Raw genomic sequence first — 22664 nt, 5'->3', positions numbered from 1 at the left:
ACTCGCGCGTTCGGTCGCGAGATTTAACCCTTTGCCCTCGAGTGGTGACTCAGAGGCACCGCTGAAATTTGTTGTATCTCGTTTTCAAGATAAATTTTATATTAACAAGGTTCGAATTTCAGAAATTGTTAAGAGCGTAACTGTTGTGCGAGTCCCAAGAGTCAATTTTATGTGCATAAAATGCATTTTGTTAGATAAAATAGAGATACTATGAGTTAGAAAAATGATTTTATATTTACAGTTAAAATAGCTTCGAGTGCAAAGGGTTAAAAATCGATACCGCGCGCCTTTCGTATTTTCTATCGTTTTTCGGTGCTGATTTGTGATCCCCAATGCGACGTGAATCGGTTCGAGAACAATTTAGCTGTTTCAAAGCGAGCTTTGAAAATCTGTGCGAAGATCGACGAGGTCTGAGACTGGCAAAGAATAGTTCGAGTGCACAAAATATTGCATTTCCCTCGTTAGAGAAACGATCCGACGTGCTCCGCGACATTAAGAAACGTGATATTGCTGGAAACGAGCATAGAAAACGGAAATTGCCGAGTCTCGAGGCTTTCCCTGAACGACTGATTGTTGCAATTTAAAAGACGCTCGTATGCAGCGCTGTTGTGCAGATTTGTTCGGCGAGTTGTTTGATCGTCATCGACGACGTCGACGATCGGCGACGAGTTTCGCGTAAACTATTGTTCTCTTTGGTGCTCGCGGAAAGGAACGTCATCGAACGATCCAACGATTAGCCAACTGTTGCCTCGCAACACCTGACCGGATGCCAGGAAGTCAGCTACAGGTACGACTCTACGAAATCCATGCGCGACGCGCCTTCGATCCCCGTCGATCGCCTAATCGATCGGTTTGCTCGCGCGAGACACCTTAGAAACTGTTCTTCTGCTCGAGTCGCTCGACTTAATTCGCTTAATCTTTGAACTCGGAGAAGAAGTGGCCACCAACTCCGAAGTAAAGGAATCTGCCTTCGGAAGATCAATTTTATCATTGAACATAATGGAACCGAGAAAAGCTAGAACTCGGGAGACTGAATGAATGCTCCGTAAATGAATGGCAAACAAACTCTGAATGCAGATAAATTGTATGCGAGACAGTCGGGCGATTCTTTCGGTGATGTTGATCATTGAAAAATGCTGTAACAATGTTTGCTGTTTCATGCAGTCATTGTTGACATAAACGCGTAAAATCTACGATCGAGTAATATCGCATTTATCGTATTAATGCCACGTGCACGCGCGCCGTATAAAATACGATCGACGATGAATTATTTCCCGAACGGTCTAAGTACGTTAAATCACTGACAAAATAAGCTTTTGCTCGACTCCGACGTTGATAAATCGCGTAAACAATTTGATTTTCCGCTGGGAAAGGCACAGTCCGACTATTAATACCAGGCACTAAAAGCGACTAGTTCGAATTGCCTTCTGCCTTGAGCAAGACTCAATTCGTCGATGTATTGCACAAGTTTTTTATTTCCACTAGTACACAGTCCGAAGAATTATAAAAACAAAGAATCTATACCCGGCTCAACGAGAATCGTCGCACGCGAGCGACGCGATGAAACCAGGACAGAAATGTAATTTGATATTGATGTGATGTCGTTAATCAAATATTGTTAACGTTATTATGCAATAATGCGAATGAGCAGGCAAATGAAAATACGAGACGAAGCACGGAAAACTATACATTTTTTTCGTATAATGTATCTATTTATTAAGTACGATATTTATTAATTTATCGATTTGTACGTACGAAATTTATTCTGATTCTGCGTTCGAACTCTCAGAATTTAAATTACTTAACGTTTCAGTTAATGTAACAATATCGTGTAATTAGTACATGTTACGGTTGAAAACCGAAACAACGTTGTTCAAGTTATTAAACACAAATTTCGACACATTAACCAAATCGTTCATAACTAATTTTCTTAATTTTATACATACGGATAAATAAATAAATAAATAAATCAATACATTTTGTATGTAATAAATAAATAAAGTAAATATGGAAACATAGATTTCCATACCTGAATTTATACTTCCATTTGCCTCCTTATTTACGTTAATAATATCGATAACGTTCAATTAACGATATCGCATTAATATTGAATTACATTTCGGCCCCGGTCCGACCACGTCACCTGCCCGCAGGCTGTTTATATTTCCTGCTGGTTCTCGTTGAACCGGGTATAGAAAACCATCGTTTCGCCCGAGTCTGTTTGTTCTAATGTCAAGAAAACAGACGTCACGGAGAAAGAACACTCGAATTCGATGAAACCCGATTCGCCCACGAATTACTGGTTAATTACGAGGGAGCGCGGTGACGTCGGCGAACTTGCCATTATCTCGGACAGAGAAAACTCCGTCCGTGCTCGGAGGAAAATCCCGAGTTCCGGGAAACAATGGGAAAGACGCACGATTGCGGACAGTCGGCCGGAAATTTCCCGGAAGAACCTCGGAGCTAGAAACGACGATGGCCAACCACCCACCCCCCTCCTCCCCCACGGTCTCCCAGAAAGCTATTAAGCGCCGTGATGGGGATTCGACCGCGGATCGGTGGCGTTTCGAGGATATCAGCTTCCAAGAATATTAGCGAATGTCCGGGCCATGGTGATTGCCGAGACAACGAAATTATGCATCTGCATCCGCAGCTGGCGCGCGCGCGTTTATAGCGCGGGCACGCGGCCGGAATGCGTAAACGCGTTGCTCTCGCGAAAACCGACGAAACCGTTTATCGATCAGGGACCTTTCGCCGTCGGGACAACTATTTGCCGTCTGTGTTCGACTGGAAACGGCATCAATTAAATTGTTTCGTGGCCTCCTCCTCGACGACAAATGCTCTCTCTGCACTCGACAAAGGCGGTTGCGCAGCTTTGAGCCGACAGCCACTAATTACGTGTCCGAGCTCGGACCGGGTTTTCGGATATCTCTTGACAATAACTCAACGATCCGAACCCTTTGCGCTGGAATCACTGCTAAAAATGGTCACGCGAAAACGCGAAACAATTTTTACACTGCTGCTGTTTTGGATTTAGATGGGCTCTTCGTACTTACAATAATAATAATAATAATAATAATAATAATAATAATAATAATAATAATTCAACGCATTGTTATAAACTTAACAATTTATCTACCGGCGGTAATAATAATTCTGTAATAATTCTCTTAAGATCAAAGATCAGTAGATGGTGGTTACTTAAAAATTGCCTAAAAAGCTTCAGCAATTTTGAAACCGTTATTTAAAAGAAAATTGTCGAGTTCCATACAGCGTAACCATTGAAAAGCCCGAGAATGCTCCCGTTTAAATGTTTTAAAAAAAACTTTCACTGTAGCTTCGAGAACAAAGAATTAATTTTTGTACCGATAGAACTGCGTTTCGTCGGTTAATTAACTATTTCAACCATTTCTTACGGTTCCAAGCGTTCGAAAACGTCCGAGTAGCTCGGACGTACGAGTCTTTCTGCAATAAGACTGAAAATTCAACAGAGTTATAAATAGTCCGTGAATAGTTTCGCGTTTACAACAATGACCGAGAGGAGTGTAAAACAGTGGAAACTTGAGATGCGAATTCCGGAATCTTTCTAGAACGCGTAAGCGCGCGCCCCGGCGCGTTAGACGAATCCTCTATAAACTCGCTCCCCAGAAACGAAGTTCTTTGAACCGGGTTCAATGTTTAATTCGGCACCGAACGGCCGCGGCCGTGCGTCGAACAGCAAACAGAATCAGCCGCGGTTACTCGCTGCCGATCATAACCGTTTAATTTTATCTGTTCGTGAAACGATACACGGTCCGCTCGTAAACCCGAGGGGGGAGGGAGGGGGAGGGAGAACGAGCGAAGAAGAACTTGGAAAAATTCTGTACCTCGTCCACGGTGAAGTACGAGCACATAATTAGACTGCCGGCGTTTATTCAGAGACGTAAAATCCCGGACAATGAACGAGAAGTCTCGCTGAGAAGTCTTTCACAGAGGTCTAAACAGGAACGTAATTGAAAGAATATTCGCATTTTGGCGCAATTCATGTTCGCAAGAAGTTTCCAAAGCGTTTTCTGCCGGATTTATGGACGTTTCGGACAATTTAGATCAACGCATTCTTTCGTGGTAATCAGAAACGAAGAAGGAAAAAATGCATTCTTATTTGGTTCTAATTTGTAGAACAATTAATTTCTGTTTACCGGAAGGGATATACTGATTTTTGCATTATTCTAATATCGTTACTAGATTCTTCATTAAACGAAACAGATTTCAGATCATCCGGAAGATCATGTTCCGAGGTTTTACCGCGCTTCGATTGTTGCTGATCCTGAATAATCCACAAGCTCGCCCGAGTCCGTTAACAATTTCCGAATCTACCGTGCAACAGCAACGATTTTAGAGGGTGCCTACGAACTTGTACATTTGTTTAGCGAAAAGCGCAGCCGCAAAATGGCCGTGCGGCTCGCAGAAAACGCTGGTTCTCACGAAATCGAGGGTCCCGTAGGAATCGAAGCGGACGCGAAGGCTTTTAATAAACGCGATTCTAACGAGCATCGCGGACACGCGATCCCTATTAGCGGGGAATTAAAAGATTCGCCTCGCACACTTTCTCGGCGTTCCTGTATCCAGCGTTCGCTCGTTCCATAAATCATCGAGAACTAGCGTGGTCATGGTCCCGTAGCTTTCTCGCTACGGAATCGCGACGGAAAAGCGAAATACATATAATGAGGTGTGTGTGATATGTGTGTGTGTGCATGTATGCGTGTATGTGTGTGCGTGCAGATCGCTTACCTCGTTGAATGATCGACGAACGATCCACCGTCGAGGAGCCGGAGCTTTGCGAACAGCACGGCGTTCACGAAGGACACGGCGGTCAGCTCCTCCAGGCCCACCTCCACAGAGAATTTGTACTTCTTCTTCTTCATCATGAAGGCCATCTCACCGAGACCCGGGCACTTCACTTTGACCGACGTTTCACAACGTGCAGCGACTCAAAAACCAACAACTATGATATCCTCTTGGTGTCCGCTACGATCGCGGGCATCCACGTGGATCGCAGCGATCCGAACACCCCGGCCACCACCTCCGATGATCCCGCTGATAAATCGTCCGCCAAGTGTTACCAAAATATTATCTCCGATCCTTCTAGAAAGGCTGCTCCCGCTGGACGATCCTCTCCTGTCCCTTGCCACGAAGGTCCTTGTGTCGCGGCAAGTCCTACGAGCTGAACGATCGAGAGGAACGACGAACTTGCACGATTGCTGCCCGATGACCAGATCTCGTTCGACGCCTCGCCGACAACATCGTGTTCCCTCTGTGTCTGTCTCACTCTTTTTCTCTCTCTTTCTCTCTTTTTCTCTCAATCTCTCTCTATCTATCACGAAAAAACACGTACGTGTGCGTCTTCCGCGACCCTTCTTTCTTTCTCTCTTTCTCTATCTATCTATCTATCTCTTTCTCTCTCTCTCTCCCTCTCTCTTTCTTACTGGACGCTCAGATACAGCAATTACCGTTGCACGCCATCATCCTCGCCGACGAGACTGCAAATTAAACCGGCGTTTCAATCACAAAAACTGCGAGAGCCACGGCTTATTACGCGAGAACCCGTGTTTACGTCTTTAACGATGGTCGCCGTGTAATTGCAGGCAACTGCGAAATGCCAGAGAGGCTATCGGGAGCGCTACCGTTCCCCGCTTTCGAACCCGTGTTCCCCTAAGACGGCTGACCTTTCCGCGGAAAATTATCCGAACTTTTCGCTGGAACTTCAGCCGGCTCCGCGCGGTTCGCGCGGTATGCACCCTGTGCACCCCGTTCCGGATCAGCGGATGCCGATCGGGGAGACCCTTGATCGACCGATTCGAGAATCTTTGCTTGCCGAAGAACTTTTGTCCGGTTCAATGTAGATCGAGCGAAAGTAATTATGGAGCATCGACGGGAAGGAACGCGATTTTCTTGGGTCTATACCTGAAGAATCGAAGACCGGCTGTTTTATAATGGTTCTTTTAAAATCGAAGATCAACGGCTAAGCATTTCTTGAAAAAAAAAATTGTTCGATCTCTGGAATAATCTGATCCATAATCCATCAAATTATTTAGATGAATGCAACGTAACAAGTTCTCTTGAAATTATTATTCAAAAGAAAATCACCGAGCCTCTCTTGAACACAGTTTACTCGTTAGCATTGTAGCGTGTAATGAATTGAAACAGCTTCATCGAGAGCAGCAAAAAAGTTAATCGCGAAAGAAAAGAACGGTAACAGTGTTTTCAGTGTGTTAACTGATAAGTTGCTTTATCATCGATTGTTTTGTCCAGCATTATATTTGAAGTGGACATTATCTCTTGGCTATTTTGCTCGTTACGTTTCATTCTCCCTTGCGATGGAAACGAACTGATTGGTCTATCGAACAATTTTTACAAAGATCGCGTTGACAGAAATGCAACACCGAGTATTTTTATTATTTCAGCTTGAAAATAATCTACGTCGTACCTCAAGTGCACTACCGAGATGGTGTTTTGATTTCTTGCAAAAAGGATACCATTAATAAAACGAAACTTCGAATTCCTCGTTTTACAATTATGATATGATTTTTATGATTTCTTCACGATAAAATCGTGCGACGTCTCGATAAATACGAGGCTTGTGATTCTTCAGAAAACCGATACAAGAAAACGCGCGATTTTCTATGGTCAGGTGGGATCCGAAGAATCGAAGATCGCGAGCGACAATGTCCGACAAAGGAGGCTAACGACTTTCACTCGAGGCGCTGAATATTTGAACACGTGAAAAAAAAAAAAGAAATGGCAATTACTGTGTGTGGAAATACGAGCGAGAACGAGGCTCTTCCTGGAGTCGTGTTTCGAGCTGCAAACTGGGTGACCGTAGCCATCGACGCGGCCACGGAGACTCTAGAGCCGTTTCCACTCGGCTAACAAATTATTAACAGCCCTCGACCAGCCACTCTTTCATGAATCGCCTGATCATTGACACAAAATAACTCCGACGGTGCAGAGAGGGTGCTACGGGGGCTCGAACGCATCGCCTTTAACCCCTCCCGATCGTTTCCGGCGAGTTTAACGATGTTGTCTAGAGCCTCGTTAACCACGGTTTTTTTTCTTTTTTTCAACAGGGATTTTCGAACGCGTCCTTTCCTTCCTTTTCGATCTCTCGCGGTAATGCCGACGGCAGATTAACAGGTGGAAAGGTTGAACGGACTTCTTCTTTCGGCTATCTAGGTCAGAGCAAGGAAAAAGTTTGTCAACATGTGAACCGATTGATTTTTCGGGCACCCAATGTCCGGCGCGGAGTTGAAATCGTTCGGTCTTCCCCGGTTTACGGTCTGGCTGCCGGAAGCCCGTTAATAAGCTCTTTAATGCGACTGGATCTGGAGAAGAGGCTTAATAATCTTCTTTCGAATGGTAATCTTAAGAGGAGTACACAAGGTTGTATTGCCCGAGACGATTCGTTGCTTCGCGAGTCGAATTGTCGGCGGCTGGATCATTGCGCAACTTGAAAATCTTCCGACGCAATAACGTAAAATAACAGCAGCCGAAAACTTTCGTTTCTTTAACCTTTTAGGCCCGACGCGCCACTACAGTGGCTTCCGCGGATGTCATCTTTCAGAACGACGCGCCACTATAGTGGCTTGCTCTAGTAGCTCACTTGCTCATTGTTTGAATCAAATAATCGTCTTCATATGCATTGTTCCACACTTCTTTTGTCTTCTCATCGATTTACAACAGTCTACAGGGTGTCCCAAGAATGTCTCGCAATTCGGAAATGGCTGGTTCCTCGGATCATTTGAAGCAACTCCTTTTTTTACAAAAATGTTCTCCGAGGCACCGTTAACGAGTTATTAACGAAAAACAGTGACCAATAAGAATCGAGTACGGCTGACGCGAGGCGGCCCAGCCAACCAGCGCGCGAAGCCCAGTTCCGCTCATTGGCTCGATCGCCTCGCGCCAGCCGAGCTCGCCTCTCATCGGTTACAGTTTTTCGTTAATAACTCGTTGACGGTGCCTCGGAGAACATTTTTGTAAATGAAAAAGTTGCTTCAAATGACCCGAGGAACCCGCCGCTTTCGGATTGCGAGACATTTTTGGGACACCCTGTATATACAGACAGAATATACAGTATCAGACTCTGCCGTCCAGAGAAATAGCCTCGCGCAGAATTCAGCCGTACCTAAAAGGTTAATATTTCCGAAGAGACCGTTAAACTAACCCCGAGAGGGACCGGCTGAAGCGTTAACCGATACTAATTGGAACCGCACGATTCTGGGCTCGATGAATTTACATCTCGTTTACATCTCGACCGCTTTCTTCCGATTACGTCTTACCGTTCGAACTAATCCACCGAGATTAATAATACGTGGCACCTCTTCGATAAAAAAAATAAAACGTTCTTTATCTTTATGACACGTTCACCGTACACGCGTGTGTCACTGTGTATATCTTGAACAGTCCCCGACGGAACAAGTAATAACAATAAAAATTTATTAGCACGGCTACCGACACCCCGTGAAAGAAAACGATACTGATAGGTTTACGAGCAGCGTTAGAATATTTATAGCCGTCACGGAAGGTGGGAGAATTTTACATTTGTTACGATAAGATAATACGAGCAAGCGAAGACTGTTCGAAAAGCGATTGTTTCCTTCCGTCTTCCTTGATGTGAAATTCGCGATTATTACGTTTTGCGCACAGATGTGTCGTATTATCGTAATCGTAAAACGCCGATTATCGCGATCACAAAAAACTGCCACCTTATCGATGAAACGCGCGCGCGCGCGCAGATAAAATTGTACGGTGAAACAATTAAAAGCATTTCTCGATTATCGTAGAACGATAAGGAACCTTAGTCATTCGCATCCGCCACCTTTGTTCGCCACAGTTTCCTCGCGGCCGTCGGCGGAACCGTGTCCTTACTGATTACGATTTCGGTCAACAGTTGTCGATGCAACGTTCGTGTACCTTTACGGCCGAGATTGCGTTTAATTGCGATAGATACGTAACCTCTTCAAGGACACCGCGGGCCGCGTACGTGTGCACGATTCATTTCGCGTCGAAGCTCCGCCGGTGTTTCGATTCGGTTTTCACACTTTGAATGCCACGCCGGTTTTACAGAAATTGTCCGCGGCGCCACGATGAATTTTCTTTTATGCGATACATATAATGTTGAAATATTATCTGCAATAGATAAGTTACAATGTATAACCATGTTTGACGTGTTAATTGCGACAGGGGTCACTGTTTGAATTGACGATGATAATAATACAAAATTTTAGATATTGACATTTGTTTGAAATTATATATATTTCTATCAATTTGGGCGTGCCGGTCACCGGTGGCCCCCATGGCGTCACCGCCAAGTTAAGTGCCGGTCACCGGTGGCCCCCATGGCGTCACCGCCAAGTTAAGTGCCGGTCACCGGTGACCCCCGTGGCATTCAACGTGTTAATACGTTCGAAAGATTCGTTTCATGCCTGTGTGCAAATTGTTTGCAATTTTCAGTCGAATATTGAAACCTATGGACACGACATTTCGACGCTACATTTGCGATAGAATACATACATTCGAAATTATTATCGAAGTTTTCTGTTTATTTTATTTAAAGCTTAATCTAAAAAGCTTAAACCCAAACGGGCGTCGTATTTACTTGGTACATTCGGTGTTATCACGTGCCCGATTGATTTATTCAGTTTTTTTTATTTTCGTCTATTTATTCGATCGATGTTCCTATTAATTTTCGTTCGAAATTGAAATCCACTGATACACGCGCGCGATCGCCATTTTTATCGCGTTTTTATTCTCCATCTTTTCGTGCTGCACGAGAAGTTATCAACCAGAAACTAAATTACCTGAGAGACGCGTCCTTGAAGAGTCTCGTAACTTAAACGTCCAATTAAACTCGGTCCAAAAACCGCTCGAAAAAAAATGTAACTGGGAACAGGTTATTTGCAATGTTGTTACTTTCGAACCGCGAACTTTCTACGAATTTCGATCCCTACGAAATCGTAGATATTTCATCGAATTAACATTTTGCAACGATCTTACGATACGAAATACGAACGAATCGATTTCTTAATCGTTCACGGAACACTATTACAACGAGCCGAAAGCGACGAAAGAAACTCCGGTTTCGCAAATCGGCTACCTTAAAACGGGTCTCCACGACTTTCGTGTCGAACACAGTTTCGCCAATTATTATCTTTCCATCGAACAAACAACGTATTTACACAACCTTTCTTCGTTCGTTAAAATTTCCGTTTAACCCGTCAAAATACACCGGCAAATACGAACTGTAACTCGACGTGCACTCAACTCACGGCGACACACAACATGTTTCGATACTTTTGTATCGCTTACGTCACTATCGATATAAACAACGATCGAGGCACAGATTTCGTTGATTTGAACAGGAGAAGGCGGGAAAGATGTTCGAAGATACAGTGCCAACTTCGTGCCACCGAAAAGCTAATGACAAGCAAGCTTTTTAGTAGAAAGGTGCAATTTCGTAAATTCTATGGCGATTCGACTATCGCCGGGTCACGAAGAAGAACATTTAAACTACGAATTAACTCGTCGTCCCTGATTAACAAGTTAAACCGTCTGTCACGTGTCTGTACCGTGTTCCGCATCTACGGGGTGGACCAAATGACGCGCGATACGGTGGACCAAGGAACGACTATAACCTCAAAGCAGACCGAGAAGTCAAATTTTCTCGTTTAAAAGAAACATAACAATGTCATTAAAAGGATACAGACTTTCGAGCCTACCAAGTCAGATTGTCCTTTTCAAAGAAAACACTTTCCCTTATGTGTACTTCATTCTGTTGTTATATCGATGCCAGTCTAAACCTTACTCGCTGCTCTCAAAAGATGATTTATCTTTTATTTATCTATTTATTCGCGAAAGAATTTTTCGCGATCCGGATTACTTGGTTCGTCCTTGAAGAATTCGTACGCGCGTTAATTGAAAAATCAGCCGTTCGATAGTCGATGCGGCGGGAAGCCTAACCTCGTTAAAAACAGTTAGGGCTCGGGGCGTTTGAAAACAGAGACCCGCGGTTATTTATTTCGAGCCTAGGCCGAGAGAAGGAATGCGACGGGTCGGCTAGAAATGACTCGTGAATAATCGACGATGACATTTTCGAAACTGACATTGAGCTTTTCTAAAGATAAAATTACGCGATATATCGTTTTCATCGGTTCGAGCCCGTTCCCCGATGACAGATCCTCAGATACCGAGTCCGTGATGTCGATAACACACCCCGTGGCCACACACACTCTCGGCAATTCCTCCCCGCGAGAGACAAAACGATTTTATCGATAGCGAACGATATTCAACGAGATACCCGTAGGAACGCGCGCCACGCGTTTATCTCTCTAGGAAAATGCAAACGAGATGCTCCACAGAACGCGTCGTTAACCTATTAACCGGGTCCAGGCGAGTTACCTGGCCGCTTGTGTTCGAGCTTATCTTCTATTTATTTACCTATCCAATCTTCTGTTTGACATCAACATTACTCTGCGATAGCGCGAGTTGCATTGTACTTAATTCAGCGGAACGGTTTCACTCGTCATCGATCGTGCGGGCATACAGATGTTTATCACCGAAAAATCACTCGGTTAACAGGTTAACGTTGCAAGATCTTTCGAAACGGATTCTGAGGCACGGGGAGACGCGATCCACCGAAAGACAAGGAATGGTTCTCGAAAGAGAGAGGGAGCGAGGGCGAGAGACAGAGAGAGAGAGAGGGAGAGAGAAAGAGAGACGCAGCGTTACGATGCTCCATAGATAATGCGAAAACTATCGTCTTGCAGTGGCAGGTGCAGGGGCACTGTTCCGTCTTGACTTTATAACCTCTCTCCTTTTCGTCTATCCGTTGACGTTTAGGCGACGGTGTGCACGAGCTCTCTGTCTCCCTCCCCCCACCACCCCCTTTCTCTGGGGAATCTGTCAAATTTCACGGGAACGGAAAACGGGAGACGGTGCCCGGATGCCGACGGGATCGTGTACAGCGATCGCGAGATTAACGACGGCGACGATACCCGACGCCCGCCTCCGAAAAAGAAGCATAGGTGAAAAGCCGTGAGAGCTCTTCCCGAATGCCCGTACTCACTCTCGTCTCCGACTTGTCCTTTATTTGCCCTAGATGCTAGCCGATCTCGCACATTCTCACACTTTTCATGATCACAGAAGCTCGCCCCTCGGTGTACGCGAACCAACGACAAGCCTTCGAGATACGACAACGCCGAACAATTTTTTCACAGACAAAAAAATAGCTTCCTCACATTCGACGGAACGGAGGTCGTCTGTGAACTGACGCGTCTCGGTTCCTGCTCGCTGTGCAACGCTGTCGCGCCACCTGTCGGCGACTTCTTATAGGCTGGTTAAAGAACAGCGCCCTATTGGCTGGCGGAACGAAACCAATGGGTATAGCTATCAGTTGAAACTCCGATGGCTCCCGACAATCGACGTCCATTGTGAATGCGTACGCATGTACGCGCCGTGAATGTGGCTTCGAAACTATGTGTTGCGAGTACTGGCATGGAATCGCAAATTCCACGGAGTTTCGCATGTTTAAGATAATAAGAAAATCGCGATGTTTCTCTACGTTTGTCTACTTAAACGCGTGAATAAATAGAGAACCTTATCGAAGCGTATACTAAATTTATTATGCTGTGATTGCAAGGAAGACGCGGTAACATTGTCTGTACATGCATCAAGATCTCGATTCTTATTCAAAGTTTCTTATCTGGTATAGCACGATTCTATGCGCGTTTTCTGATTGGTTTGTACGAATTTCCGTTGAATGTATCTATTTATCTGTCATCGGGGCAATTATTTGATCCAACGTAAAGGAATATTTGGAAGATATAGGCGTGTAAAACAAACGTAAATCGTTGATGAACCATGACTTTCTTTCTCTGAGATGCAAGCACGATTCCACAATATTTCCAACGTTGATAGAATCGATCTAAAGAATTTCAAACATTTTTCCGACACGGTGACTTCTTTACCGACTACATCCCACGATATTTATAGCTGTCAAACATTGAAACATGATCACGCACCGATTCTATAATGGTAAGTACGAATCAATTCGCTCGCGTCATCGATATTTACAAACTGCGTATTGTTGTACCGAGTTCGAGTAATCGCAAGAACCTCGTGTAAATCGTTTAATAAAACAGCCATTACCTAACGAACGATACTCTGTCGATATTAATTTCTAGTTTATTTACCAGATATATCATCCATCGAAATCGTACTTACGAACACTGATCGTGCCAGATTCGGACATATTCCGTCGCGTTTTGTACCGTAGAGAATGTGTAAGAGAGCATTGGATATTGTTATGTTCGTGAGATGATGTGAATACTTCAGTTTGTTGAGAGAGTGTGTAATAAACCCGTGAAAGGTGCAAATCGACGGAACTGATTCGAAATTGTTGCGCGCTCTAGGTCGAGCGGTCCGCAATTCGTCATTGCGAACCAGACTTCCGGGACCTTAGTGCTCAAATGGCCGACGCCAAGGTTTTCTTTTCTGTCAAACAGCATCGTTACAATGACGAGTGAAACCATGTAAACATTTGCCAGTAGTTCGATCAAGATCCGTGCGGACGTGGGTAGATCGATGCTAAGTTCGAAGAGTCGGGGTGTGTCCGCGGTTTTAATGAACGATTATGCGAGAAGAGGCACCGGTGTCCCCGTAAATTTTCGATCCAGCGAGAGGGTAATCCCTGTACTTTGCTGTGGAGGGCACGATTGGGAGCCGTGTAAATAAAGACACGTTACCGATACAGACGAACGAGGATACGATTATTAATTTGCACAAGGATACGTGTCAGATGATTAACCGAAACGTTCAACTGGCAAAACGACGTTATGACTTCGAGTTAGTGTGCCTTTCAGCGATGTCGTGTCGAATTTTGACACATGCCAATCTTATTTTATTTCCCGAATGACAGCCAGTGCATTATTTCCTTCGTTCTCGATACAGGTCATGTTTATAAATTGCAAGGTTGTTGTTCGATCAGTCCGGAAGTTCTCGCGAAAGTTATATCCTTCGTCGTAATTGTTGTTGTTCGTATGGTATTAACAGAGTATGAACATTTCACGATTTTATCGTATCTTAAAGACGCAAAAAGGGATACACGTTCTTTTGTCATTTCAAGTTACTACACAAATAGAACAAAGATACTTTTTATGTTTCATATCTATAGATAATGTGCAATTTTATTATTATTATTATTATTATTATTGTTTAGCTCCATATACTATTGCTACTTGTTTTCATGAATGTTTTATTTTAAACTTTTATAAATAGACAGATAATTATAACATGACTGCAAGACTTAATATATTTTAACATAATGATGTTTTCCATTACATTGTAGGCATAGTTATGGAGGATAGTATGAGTGTTAAGTCTATGGAATCAGTGGCTATAAGCGACGAATATGAATTTGTAAATGACAAATGTACGGGTAAAGAACAGCAAACTCTATTTGAACCACCTATGCTCAAAATTGCCAACAACGGCAACCTGGAAGATCTTCAAAACAATTTGCGCGAGGTTTGCATACATTGCATGGATTAGTAGATAAGAGAGATCAATGTTTATCTCCAATGTGTTCATAAATGTTTGGTCGTTCGGTGACAACTGCAGGTTCTAACAGAGGACTCCAAAATGAAGAGTAACGACTATAAAATTGTGAGCACTATACAACAAAATCAATCAAAACCAAAAAAAGTAGGAAACAGTCAATTCTATGATGTAAGCTCTTGTGTGGTTGCATCGGAAAAACAAGACATTATGAAACCAGAAGATTATGTTGATGGAGGTATGAGTTGTTTGTGTGTCTATTTAAATACTGACCATTAAGTATAAGGCATAAATCGTTATTTATATTGTAGAAATAAATTCATTAGCCCCAGGCCTACAAGAGTGTACTATCTTCAATGGCGTAACATACTTGGGAAGCACCACAATAAATGCACCAAAAATGGAATGCGAGATACAGCGAAACATGAATGTACTAAATGCAGAACAGACCCTTAATCTAGGAATCAAAGTATCGGTTTCTGTGCCTAGTAGTTCTCAAGGTTCTGTTGGGTATGTATTATTAAACAAATGTCTATCAAAGTATTGTTATATCCGTGTTACGTTATGCGTTACTGCTTTCTTTGCTGCAGTTTGTATGATGCTGCTACACAACAGCCAATCGCGCACTACGAAGTGCAACGCATCTTATTTTATGCACGTGGCGAGAGTAGCGGACCATGTGCAGCATGTTTCGCTTTCACTTGGTCTCATGGGGATACATTGGAGTCTGCCATCTATCAGTGTCATGTTTTTCGATGTGATATACCAGAGGCGGTATGTTGATCGCACTTTGTACCCGACGCACAACCAAGCATTTTATTTTCTTAGGGTGCGACGTTCTCGTATTTCGATCAGAATAAGATGTTTGAAATCGTTTTAGGTAGGACAAGTTTCCGCTTGCTTTTCTAAAGCATTTCACAGAATACCACGGTCCATGACCAGTTCTCTAACTGGAAGCGATTTCAATGGTTTCAATAATGGAAGCGAGAAATCCAATTCGCGAGTATTTATTTTTGAAGTAACTATGGAAATAAAAGAAGATGATGGAAAGGGAAGCTTCAGCACAGTTCCTAAGGACCGAAATTGCTTCAAACTACGGAGTAACGTTACTAAACAAGTGTGTTTAAGTATTCAGCAAGTATCCAGTAAAGAGGGAGGGATTACCCTTGAAGTTGAGAGGTGCTTCGGAGTTCTTGTTAGTCCTGGTCGCAATGTTAAGCACAGCGACATGAGATTGCTTGAAATGGTAATTTCAAAACTAGCTTGTAGTTTAGCAACACATTTTCTTTCTGTATGACTAAATAAATTTTTCCTGTTTCCTTACCAGCAAGTGAATGCCGGTCCATTGATACAAGATAAGCAATGTTACAACATATGTGGACACTGGGATCCTGCAGATCCAGCATTGGAAACTCTAAACGTAGAAACTCCTAGAGAGGGAAAGATCTACATAACAGTTGCCGTTGATCTAGTGATACGCGGCATTCGGGAACCCGTTAGATTTATAATAGAAACGTTGGTCAAAGTGTATCCGCAGAACGAAAGGTTCTGGTATTTTAACAAGCGAAACCTTGTACAACAATTCTATCTGAGCTCGAAAGAGGTAAGACGTTACCTATTATAGAAGTCGAGTAGTTTTCTACTGCTGTAAATGGTAACAAGGTCTACAAGTATTAACGACTTCCTTCTAGATAATATCCGGGGATGGAGCAGAAGTTCACTATGAAGTTCAAAATATAGAGACCTCGGGAGAATTAGACAGAAACAGATTGAATCTTGCTCTCAACTTAGCGTCACTGATACGTTCACCCTCTTTGACCAGCATCGATACACTCACGCCCAAGGAAGAAATAGATTCAGGTTGATCAAGAGATGATTCAGCAACTTTTGTAATACGCTGAAGATACACAAATCATATTATTAATTCTACATTGCAGATGGCGACGAACCAATGCTGAGTGGTACAGGCGAAGTGTCCAAGGACTGCTCCGCGGACGAGCTAGCAAGTTGGGCTGAGGTCTTGGACGGTTGGCAAGTCAACGAACAACGTCCGAAGCTTCTGGTAAAGCTGACAAGACAAGGCATACCGGAAGCTCTGCGCGGAGAAGTGTGGCAACGTCTAAGCAACTGCGACAACTCGCAAGAAATGATGGATAGATATAGGACCTTGATTACCAAGGTAAATTCATTGTTCAAGAGGTAAAAAAAATGCTGAAAATGACACGGCATGATGCATCTACAGGAGAGCAGTTGCGAGAGCGTCATTCTGAGAGACATCAACAGAACGTTTCCCGCCCATGATTTTTTCAAAGAGACCGGCGGCCTCGGACAGGACTCTTTGTACAGAATAAGCAAAGCATACGCGGTGTACGACGAGGAAGTTGGATACTGTCAGGGACTCAGTTTTCTAGTTGCTAGTTTGCTGCTTCATGTAAGTGCTAGTCTGCTGTCGTGCTTTTGAGACTAGATTTTATGTACTAGCGATGACTTCATAATTTCTTCTAGATGCCGGAGGAGCAAGCTTTTTGTGTTCTAGTTAAATTAATGTACGACTACGGTCTAAGGGATTTGTATAAGGACAGATTCGACAATCTTCACATGAGGTTCTATCAGCTTAATAGATTGATAGAGGTAGGTTCACATGCATAAAACACAATTGGAAAGATCATTCAATGATGAAATTCAACGTTGCTTTTTCAGGATCAGTTGCCAGAACTTTATAAACATTTTTGCGACCGTGGCGTGGAGACTCACATGTTCGCCGCACAATGGTTTTTGACTCTCTTTACAGCCAGATTTCCACTTTATCTTGTTTTCCATATTCTGGATGTGTTTCTCCTGCAAGGACTCGACACGCTGTTTCAGGTCGCTCTCGCGTTGTTAATGGTAAGGTGTTGAAAAGCGCATGCTATCTCGATAATGCATTATCATTTGCTTGGGACGCGTCATAAGGATAAAGTGGTTCTGTTTCCGTAGCTATGTAAAAAGGAACTGCTTCAGCTGGACTTCGAGAGTATATTGAAATACTTTCGGGTACATCTGCCAAAACGTTGTCGAAACGAAGAAGTCTCGCGCTACGTAATGAAGTTAGCCTGCTCGGTCACGTTAAAGAAACTGAAGAAGTACGAGGCCGAGTTTATGACGTTGAAAGGTAACTTCATATTTTATGTTTGAACCACACAGACCCACACTAATGCTACTGTACACTCGATCAAAATGAATCGTTGACACTACAGAGAACAGTTATTTTGTTCTATGTGCATGTGCGGGAACTCGACGTTACAGGATCAGGACGGGACGAAGAAATTCGAGCGCGATCGGTTGGGATCCCGATACATTTCACTGCTCGAGATCTTGGAAGGAAGTTTCGATACTGCACTTGGTTCTCGGGTGGTCTCGGAATAGTCTATTCGTGCGTAGAGACCGAGACCACCCAAGAATCGCGCTCAGTCCCGAAACTTTCGGGACCCAAAACACTCGGGATTTCGAGACATCGAGCAGTGAAACGTGTCGGGATCCCGCCTGACTCTTTCCGACCCGTCCCGAACTTCGGGTTCCTGATACTCGGGCGGGTTTGCACAGTTCTAGTAAAAACCAAAGAATAAGGTGGTTGTAAATTTGTCTCGAGCGAAAGAGAATTTATTCGGATCTTCTATTAAGAATAGGATAGGTTAATTAACGTATACTTCTAAACTAGTCTTGACGATTTCTTTCTCTAAGAAGAACGTCAACCGTGTCAAGTATCGAATAGGTTGAGAAACAGAGATACATCACATTGATGCACGTGATCATTATGCTTGCACAACGAAGCATAGGGCGTCTCCTTCTAGTCTGACGAACAATGACGGAATACAATTAGCTCTCTGTCGTAGAGGTACAGGTGGTGGTAAACTCGTTGGAGGATCTTCAACGCTGAAACGTTCAAAATTCTCCGGCGGGACATAAAATTCTATTTAAGAAGGAACGAAAGACAATGTTTGCTGCGTTACCGAGCGAATTTTGATTTTGCTTCGTAGAACTTTCCACGATCTCGATGCAGACGGTCTCAGGCGTTAGACACTGCACAAGTTGTGCACAATGCTTTGATAAAGAAGCGTCGGTCTGGTGATAAAATGCTGCACGAGTATGAGATTTCAACTAATCTGCATACTCTTGTACTGGCATCTTTATCGTCGCATTTTATCTTTGCCAATGCATAATCGAATTCAAAAAATCGTTTTCAAAGACACGACGGTTGGCTGAGATCTCATTAGCTGCAACGTTACGCATACTCACCGTGCGCAGGACAGGGTCCAATTCGTTGTTTTTGGTTGTGTTACGCTTTACTTGTGCGGCCATTATTTTCGCAGACACCGAAGCGAGCATTGTGTCGTCGGCCACACGATCTTGTTCTTTATTTGTTTTCTTTTTTTTTTTTTTTTTAAATTAAACAAAGCACCGCTCGCTAAGCGGTGCGCAAAATTTGTTCACGAGTAGATGTATCGAAATTTATATTTATTTTTGTTATTGAAATCGACAGTGTCGAGCTGCTTTCGGATACTGTTTGTAACGATTTGTTCTTTTCTTTTTTTTTTATACATATGTACGTGAAACGTACATGCACAGACAACTATTTATTATTTCTTTTGTTGGAAATAAATCGTCCGTTTAGAATTATCGTGTATTAGTTTTTTATCAATTTACCTGTGTTCAACCCTTTTCCCGACACTCTTCGCCCCACGATTACGTTTCCCGCTTTGGTCGCTGACGCATGCATAGTTGTATGGAGTCGTATATAAAACGCTTTCAGCTTCTGTATTTTACTAACAAAATCGATCGACTCGTAAGAATAGCCGTGCGAAAATCGTCATTGTTCTCTTTCTGTAATTCGAAGTTGACTTGATCACGGTGATTCGCACCGTTAATTACAACAATGAGCAACAACAAAGTATTCGAATAGGTGTTGGAAGTTCGAGGACGCAACAATAATGTTCCGTTCACGACTTGGCAGCGCTTAGGTTTCTCGTTTATCAGGGGCCATTATCGGCACATTTATTAACTGTAGCAGGTAACCGTCGTATCTATCTAACAGCTGTGCCAGCAGTTTAAAATTGACTATGGTATGTGTTCCGCACAAGAGGGAATGCGTGGTGGGACATCGATATCTGCTTCCGAAGATATCGCGCGTCCGCCAGTTGCGACGGGACCATAAGAGTTTTCCGCATTCCGCGGAATCATGAGCCACGTTCGAAAGACACTGATGACCAGTAAGAATATTCCAACGGTTTTTCCATTGCAAAGCGAAGCCTAATTACAATATAACACAAACATACAGATAATAATCGTCTTTTATCTATGTCGCGTTTACTTGTGTCGTGTTATCGAATTTACGGTGCAACCGCGAATTTAACTCGGGTCTTCTGACATGCACAGTGGCCCAAGAGAATGCAGACGAGTACAGCAACGAGGTGGAACAGCTGAGAGGAACGGTGGCGAGGAATGAAGAGGAGAAACAGCGATTGGAAGCAGAACTCGCACAAGTGAAGGAAATGCTGCAGAGGGAAGTGGCGAGGGCGGACGCGGAGAACACGCGGAGCAACGTCATCATTGCTGAATACAAACAGGTACACGATACCAATTTGATCATAATAGCCAGATGTGTCATCCACGGACACTTCTTTCAGATCTGCCAACGCCTAGAAGATAACTACAACGCCGCCAAGTCCAGCCTTAACGTGCTACGGGTAAAATCGAAAATTCGCCTTTCTTTTTTCTATTCGCGGTGTAGTTAGATCTCTTGAAACTTTTTGCACGAGCTAGTGATTCTTTGTTTCTAAAGGTAATGGTGTCGAAATGCGAGAAATGCAGGAGTTGCGTCCCGCTGGAGTCTTCCAATGTGCTAGCGGACATCTCGCATCCGCTGGAGAACAGAATAGATCCCACCTTGCACAGAGTACAAGAGAGAGTTAGGGAGCTGGAGTTGGAGTTGGCACAGACCAAATTGGCTCATGTCGAAGCTGAATGTAGAAATCAGGTAAAAAAAACGGAACCAGAACATATTAACTATCTGCATAACGGTGAGTTTAATCATCCTAATGATCGTAGGACTTGACGCACCAGCTGCACGCGACTGCATCCGAGCTGCAAGCAGCCAGAAACAGTTGGCCCTGGCTGAGCAAGACACTGTCGACGCTTAAGGAAGCGGCGAACAAAAGGGAGGTGATGAAGGATCCTTCTCTGATGAAGGATCTGAGGCGCGAGAGCGCGCCTGGAGGCGAAGTTTATCACCTGATTCGTTCGCGCTATCGCGATGCTCGTGATAAGGAGGTCGTGTGATGCGACGATGACGAAAAAGCGAACGCGTTGCCGCGGAATAACGACGGAGACGACGAAAAGCGGAGTAACCCGTCGTTGTTCGTGGCAGGCAACGCGAACTGTTCGTAATCAATGGGAGAAAAGCTGTTTGCCAGATGCAGACTCGAATATGCAACGTACGTCCAAGATTCGCACGTAGATTCAGCTTGGTCCGACGCGGGACACGTTATAGTTTTCGTCTCGGGTTCCTTACACACGCTTCTAGCGGGGGCAGCTTCGTCATCCTGATAACGCTGACATATTCGGTCTTTGAGATATTACTTGTTCAAGTTTGTTAACTCTCTTCTTTCCTAGAGTATACTCATTTTTAGGTGGATCTGTTTTTTTTTGTACACCGTTCGAAATCCGTCTCGAAGCGCTTCAACGAGACGTTCCGCGAGTAATTTAGGGTGCGCTGTAGTTGATGAGGCGAGAATGAGAACGATCGATGGAGAATGTAGGGCGTGAGGTCACGGGCGAAACGATGGAAGTTACATGATAGATGTTAGCGATAAGTACACACCGCGTTTTGTATGAAACTAGTCTAAGATGAGAACTATAGAGGCGCTATAGGGTTCTACACTGTACATAAACACGGTACACTCGGCCGATTAACGGGCACGGCAAGCTGCAGAGGCATTTCTTTTTACGGTTCTCTCTGTATCTGTCCATGACACGACAACATTCCAAAGTACAACGCTACTAGGTTCTTCTTATTCTTTTTTTTAATTTAACCCGAACCGGCTGCCGATTTCACGGCTAACTTTGAACTGTCGTGAATACCGTTAAGCTACCGAATTGCGGTACAATTTCGTGGTGTTACATTTCTTTTTATACGTACGCTAACACGTTACCTACCGGAAGTGGTTTTAGTACACAGTTCAGGAAATTGGGACACATGTAAACCTTGTGATTGTACTTTTTGTCTTTAATTTAGAATGTGATCGTTTTGAGGAAATGCTTTTGAACACAACTGAGGATTCACTTCTAAAATTTTCTTAATGATAATTGTTTTTACCGACATCCGGTAGATGAAGCGTTAACAGTAAAGTGAAATAACGTAATGTAATGTGAAAACGTATCCAGCGTTATTCTTTCCGATAAATACTCGTGAGCGCGTGTATTATTTTTTACATTCGCGGCGCTCTGTTTCCAGTACTCTTTGCGAAGCAAGAAAGGCCATAAATTCTATGTTAAGGCACTAAGTCGAATCAGGATTCGATCGAACACGCTTCCACGACACGAAGAGCGAAACGGCGGAACGCTCGAAAGCACATTTGTTAGACCGTCGAGTAGCGATTAGTGCCATTTTGTTCGGTGGAACATCAATTCGTTTTCGGATCGCCCTTCATCGAGCACTATACACATGATGTTCAACGTATCGTGCCATGATCGTGGCGACGACAACCCCTTATATCCTATTTCATTTCACCGAATTCTCATTTTGGAAATATGCAACAAATACTTTGTCGGTTCAAATCTATAGGAGAATTGAGAACAAAAGTTTTATGGTCACTTTAGCGACTCATACAGTAGCTGAACAATAGTCCTGCATCTTATATAAAACAAAGGGATTATACTGTAAATACTGAAAACGTGAAAAAAAACAAATAATATCTATATGGTTAAGCTACTAAAAAGATCATGTAAATGATTTAGGATTACTACCTATGTATCTCTGTACACCTTGTAATGTCATTCCACTATTATTGAAATAAAGAAACAAACCATATCTGTCTATC

At 43.5% G+C, this 22664-nt stretch overlaps 2 protein-coding genes across 7 annotated transcripts in view; one reads left to right on the top strand and one right to left on the bottom strand.

The window, feature by feature from the left end:
- The window catches only part of LOC117218142 (early estrogen-induced gene 1 protein), an 84813-nt gene extending 72498 nt beyond the window's left edge, over positions 1 to 12315 (bottom strand). For 2 of the 5 annotated variants that reach the window (XM_033466295.2, XM_033466298.2), the window contains exons 1-2: positions 12101 to 12315; positions 4771 to 5519 (exon numbers count right to left, since the gene is read on the bottom strand). In XM_033466295.2, the coding sequence (XP_033322186.1) occupies positions 4771 to 4916 (146 nt within the window). In that variant the 5' untranslated portion in view covers positions 4917 to 5519; positions 12101 to 12315. Of the gene's footprint in view, positions 1 to 4770; positions 5520 to 8315; positions 11431 to 11472; positions 12074 to 12100 lie in introns of those variants that run through there. The other 3 variants (XM_033466299.2, XM_076525383.1, XM_033466296.2) reach the window with 3 other exon arrangements.
- Positions 12316 to 13248: 933 nt separating this feature from the next.
- On the top strand, positions 13249 to 22662 carry GAPcenA (GTPase activating protein and centrosome-associated). 2 transcript variants are annotated; one of them, XM_033466090.2, is made up of 17 exons: positions 13249 to 13983; positions 14381 to 14559; positions 14653 to 14827; positions 14916 to 15099; positions 15180 to 15363; positions 15470 to 15835; positions 15917 to 16192; positions 16281 to 16449; positions 16527 to 16768; positions 16832 to 17020; positions 17095 to 17220; positions 17290 to 17475; positions 17566 to 17740; positions 20002 to 20192; positions 20253 to 20312; positions 20408 to 20602; positions 20674 to 22662. In XM_033466090.2, the coding sequence occupies exons 1-17, from the start codon at positions 13920 to 13922 to the stop codon at positions 20902 to 20904; spliced, it is 3192 nt and encodes a 1063-aa protein (XP_033321981.2). In that variant the 5' UTR covers positions 13249 to 13919; the 3' UTR covers positions 20905 to 22662. The 2 variants fall into 2 exon arrangements, with proteins under 2 accessions (XP_033321981.2, XP_033321979.2); XM_033466088.2 differs by having other exon boundaries at positions 13254 to 13983; positions 14901 to 15099.
- Positions 22663 to 22664: the final 2 nt, after the last annotated feature.

Source organism: Megalopta genalis, chromosome 1, assembly GCF_051020955.1.
Source record: "Megalopta genalis isolate 19385.01 chromosome 1, iyMegGena1_principal, whole genome shotgun sequence".
NCBI lineage: Eukaryota > Metazoa > Arthropoda > Insecta > Hymenoptera > Halictidae > Megalopta > Megalopta genalis.
The sequence above is the reverse complement of the archived record's forward strand: the minus strand, read 5'-3'. Positions and strand labels throughout refer to the sequence as shown.

What these genes read in the sequence shown, in the direction of transcription:
- GAPcenA (XM_033466088.2), top strand. Translation starts at nt 13,920, where the DNA reads ATGCCAATCTTATTTTATTTCCCGAATGACAGCCAGTGCATTATTTCC. An exon ending in TCATTGCTGAATACAAACAG is followed by an intron (nt 20,193 to 20,252) that starts GTACACGATACC and finishes CACTTCTTTCAG; the next exon opens with ATCTGCCAACGCCTAGAAGA. An exon ending in AAGCTGAATGTAGAAATCAG is followed by an intron (nt 20,603 to 20,673) that starts GTAAAAAAAACG and finishes TAATGATCGTAG; the next exon opens with GACTTGACGCACCAGCTGCA.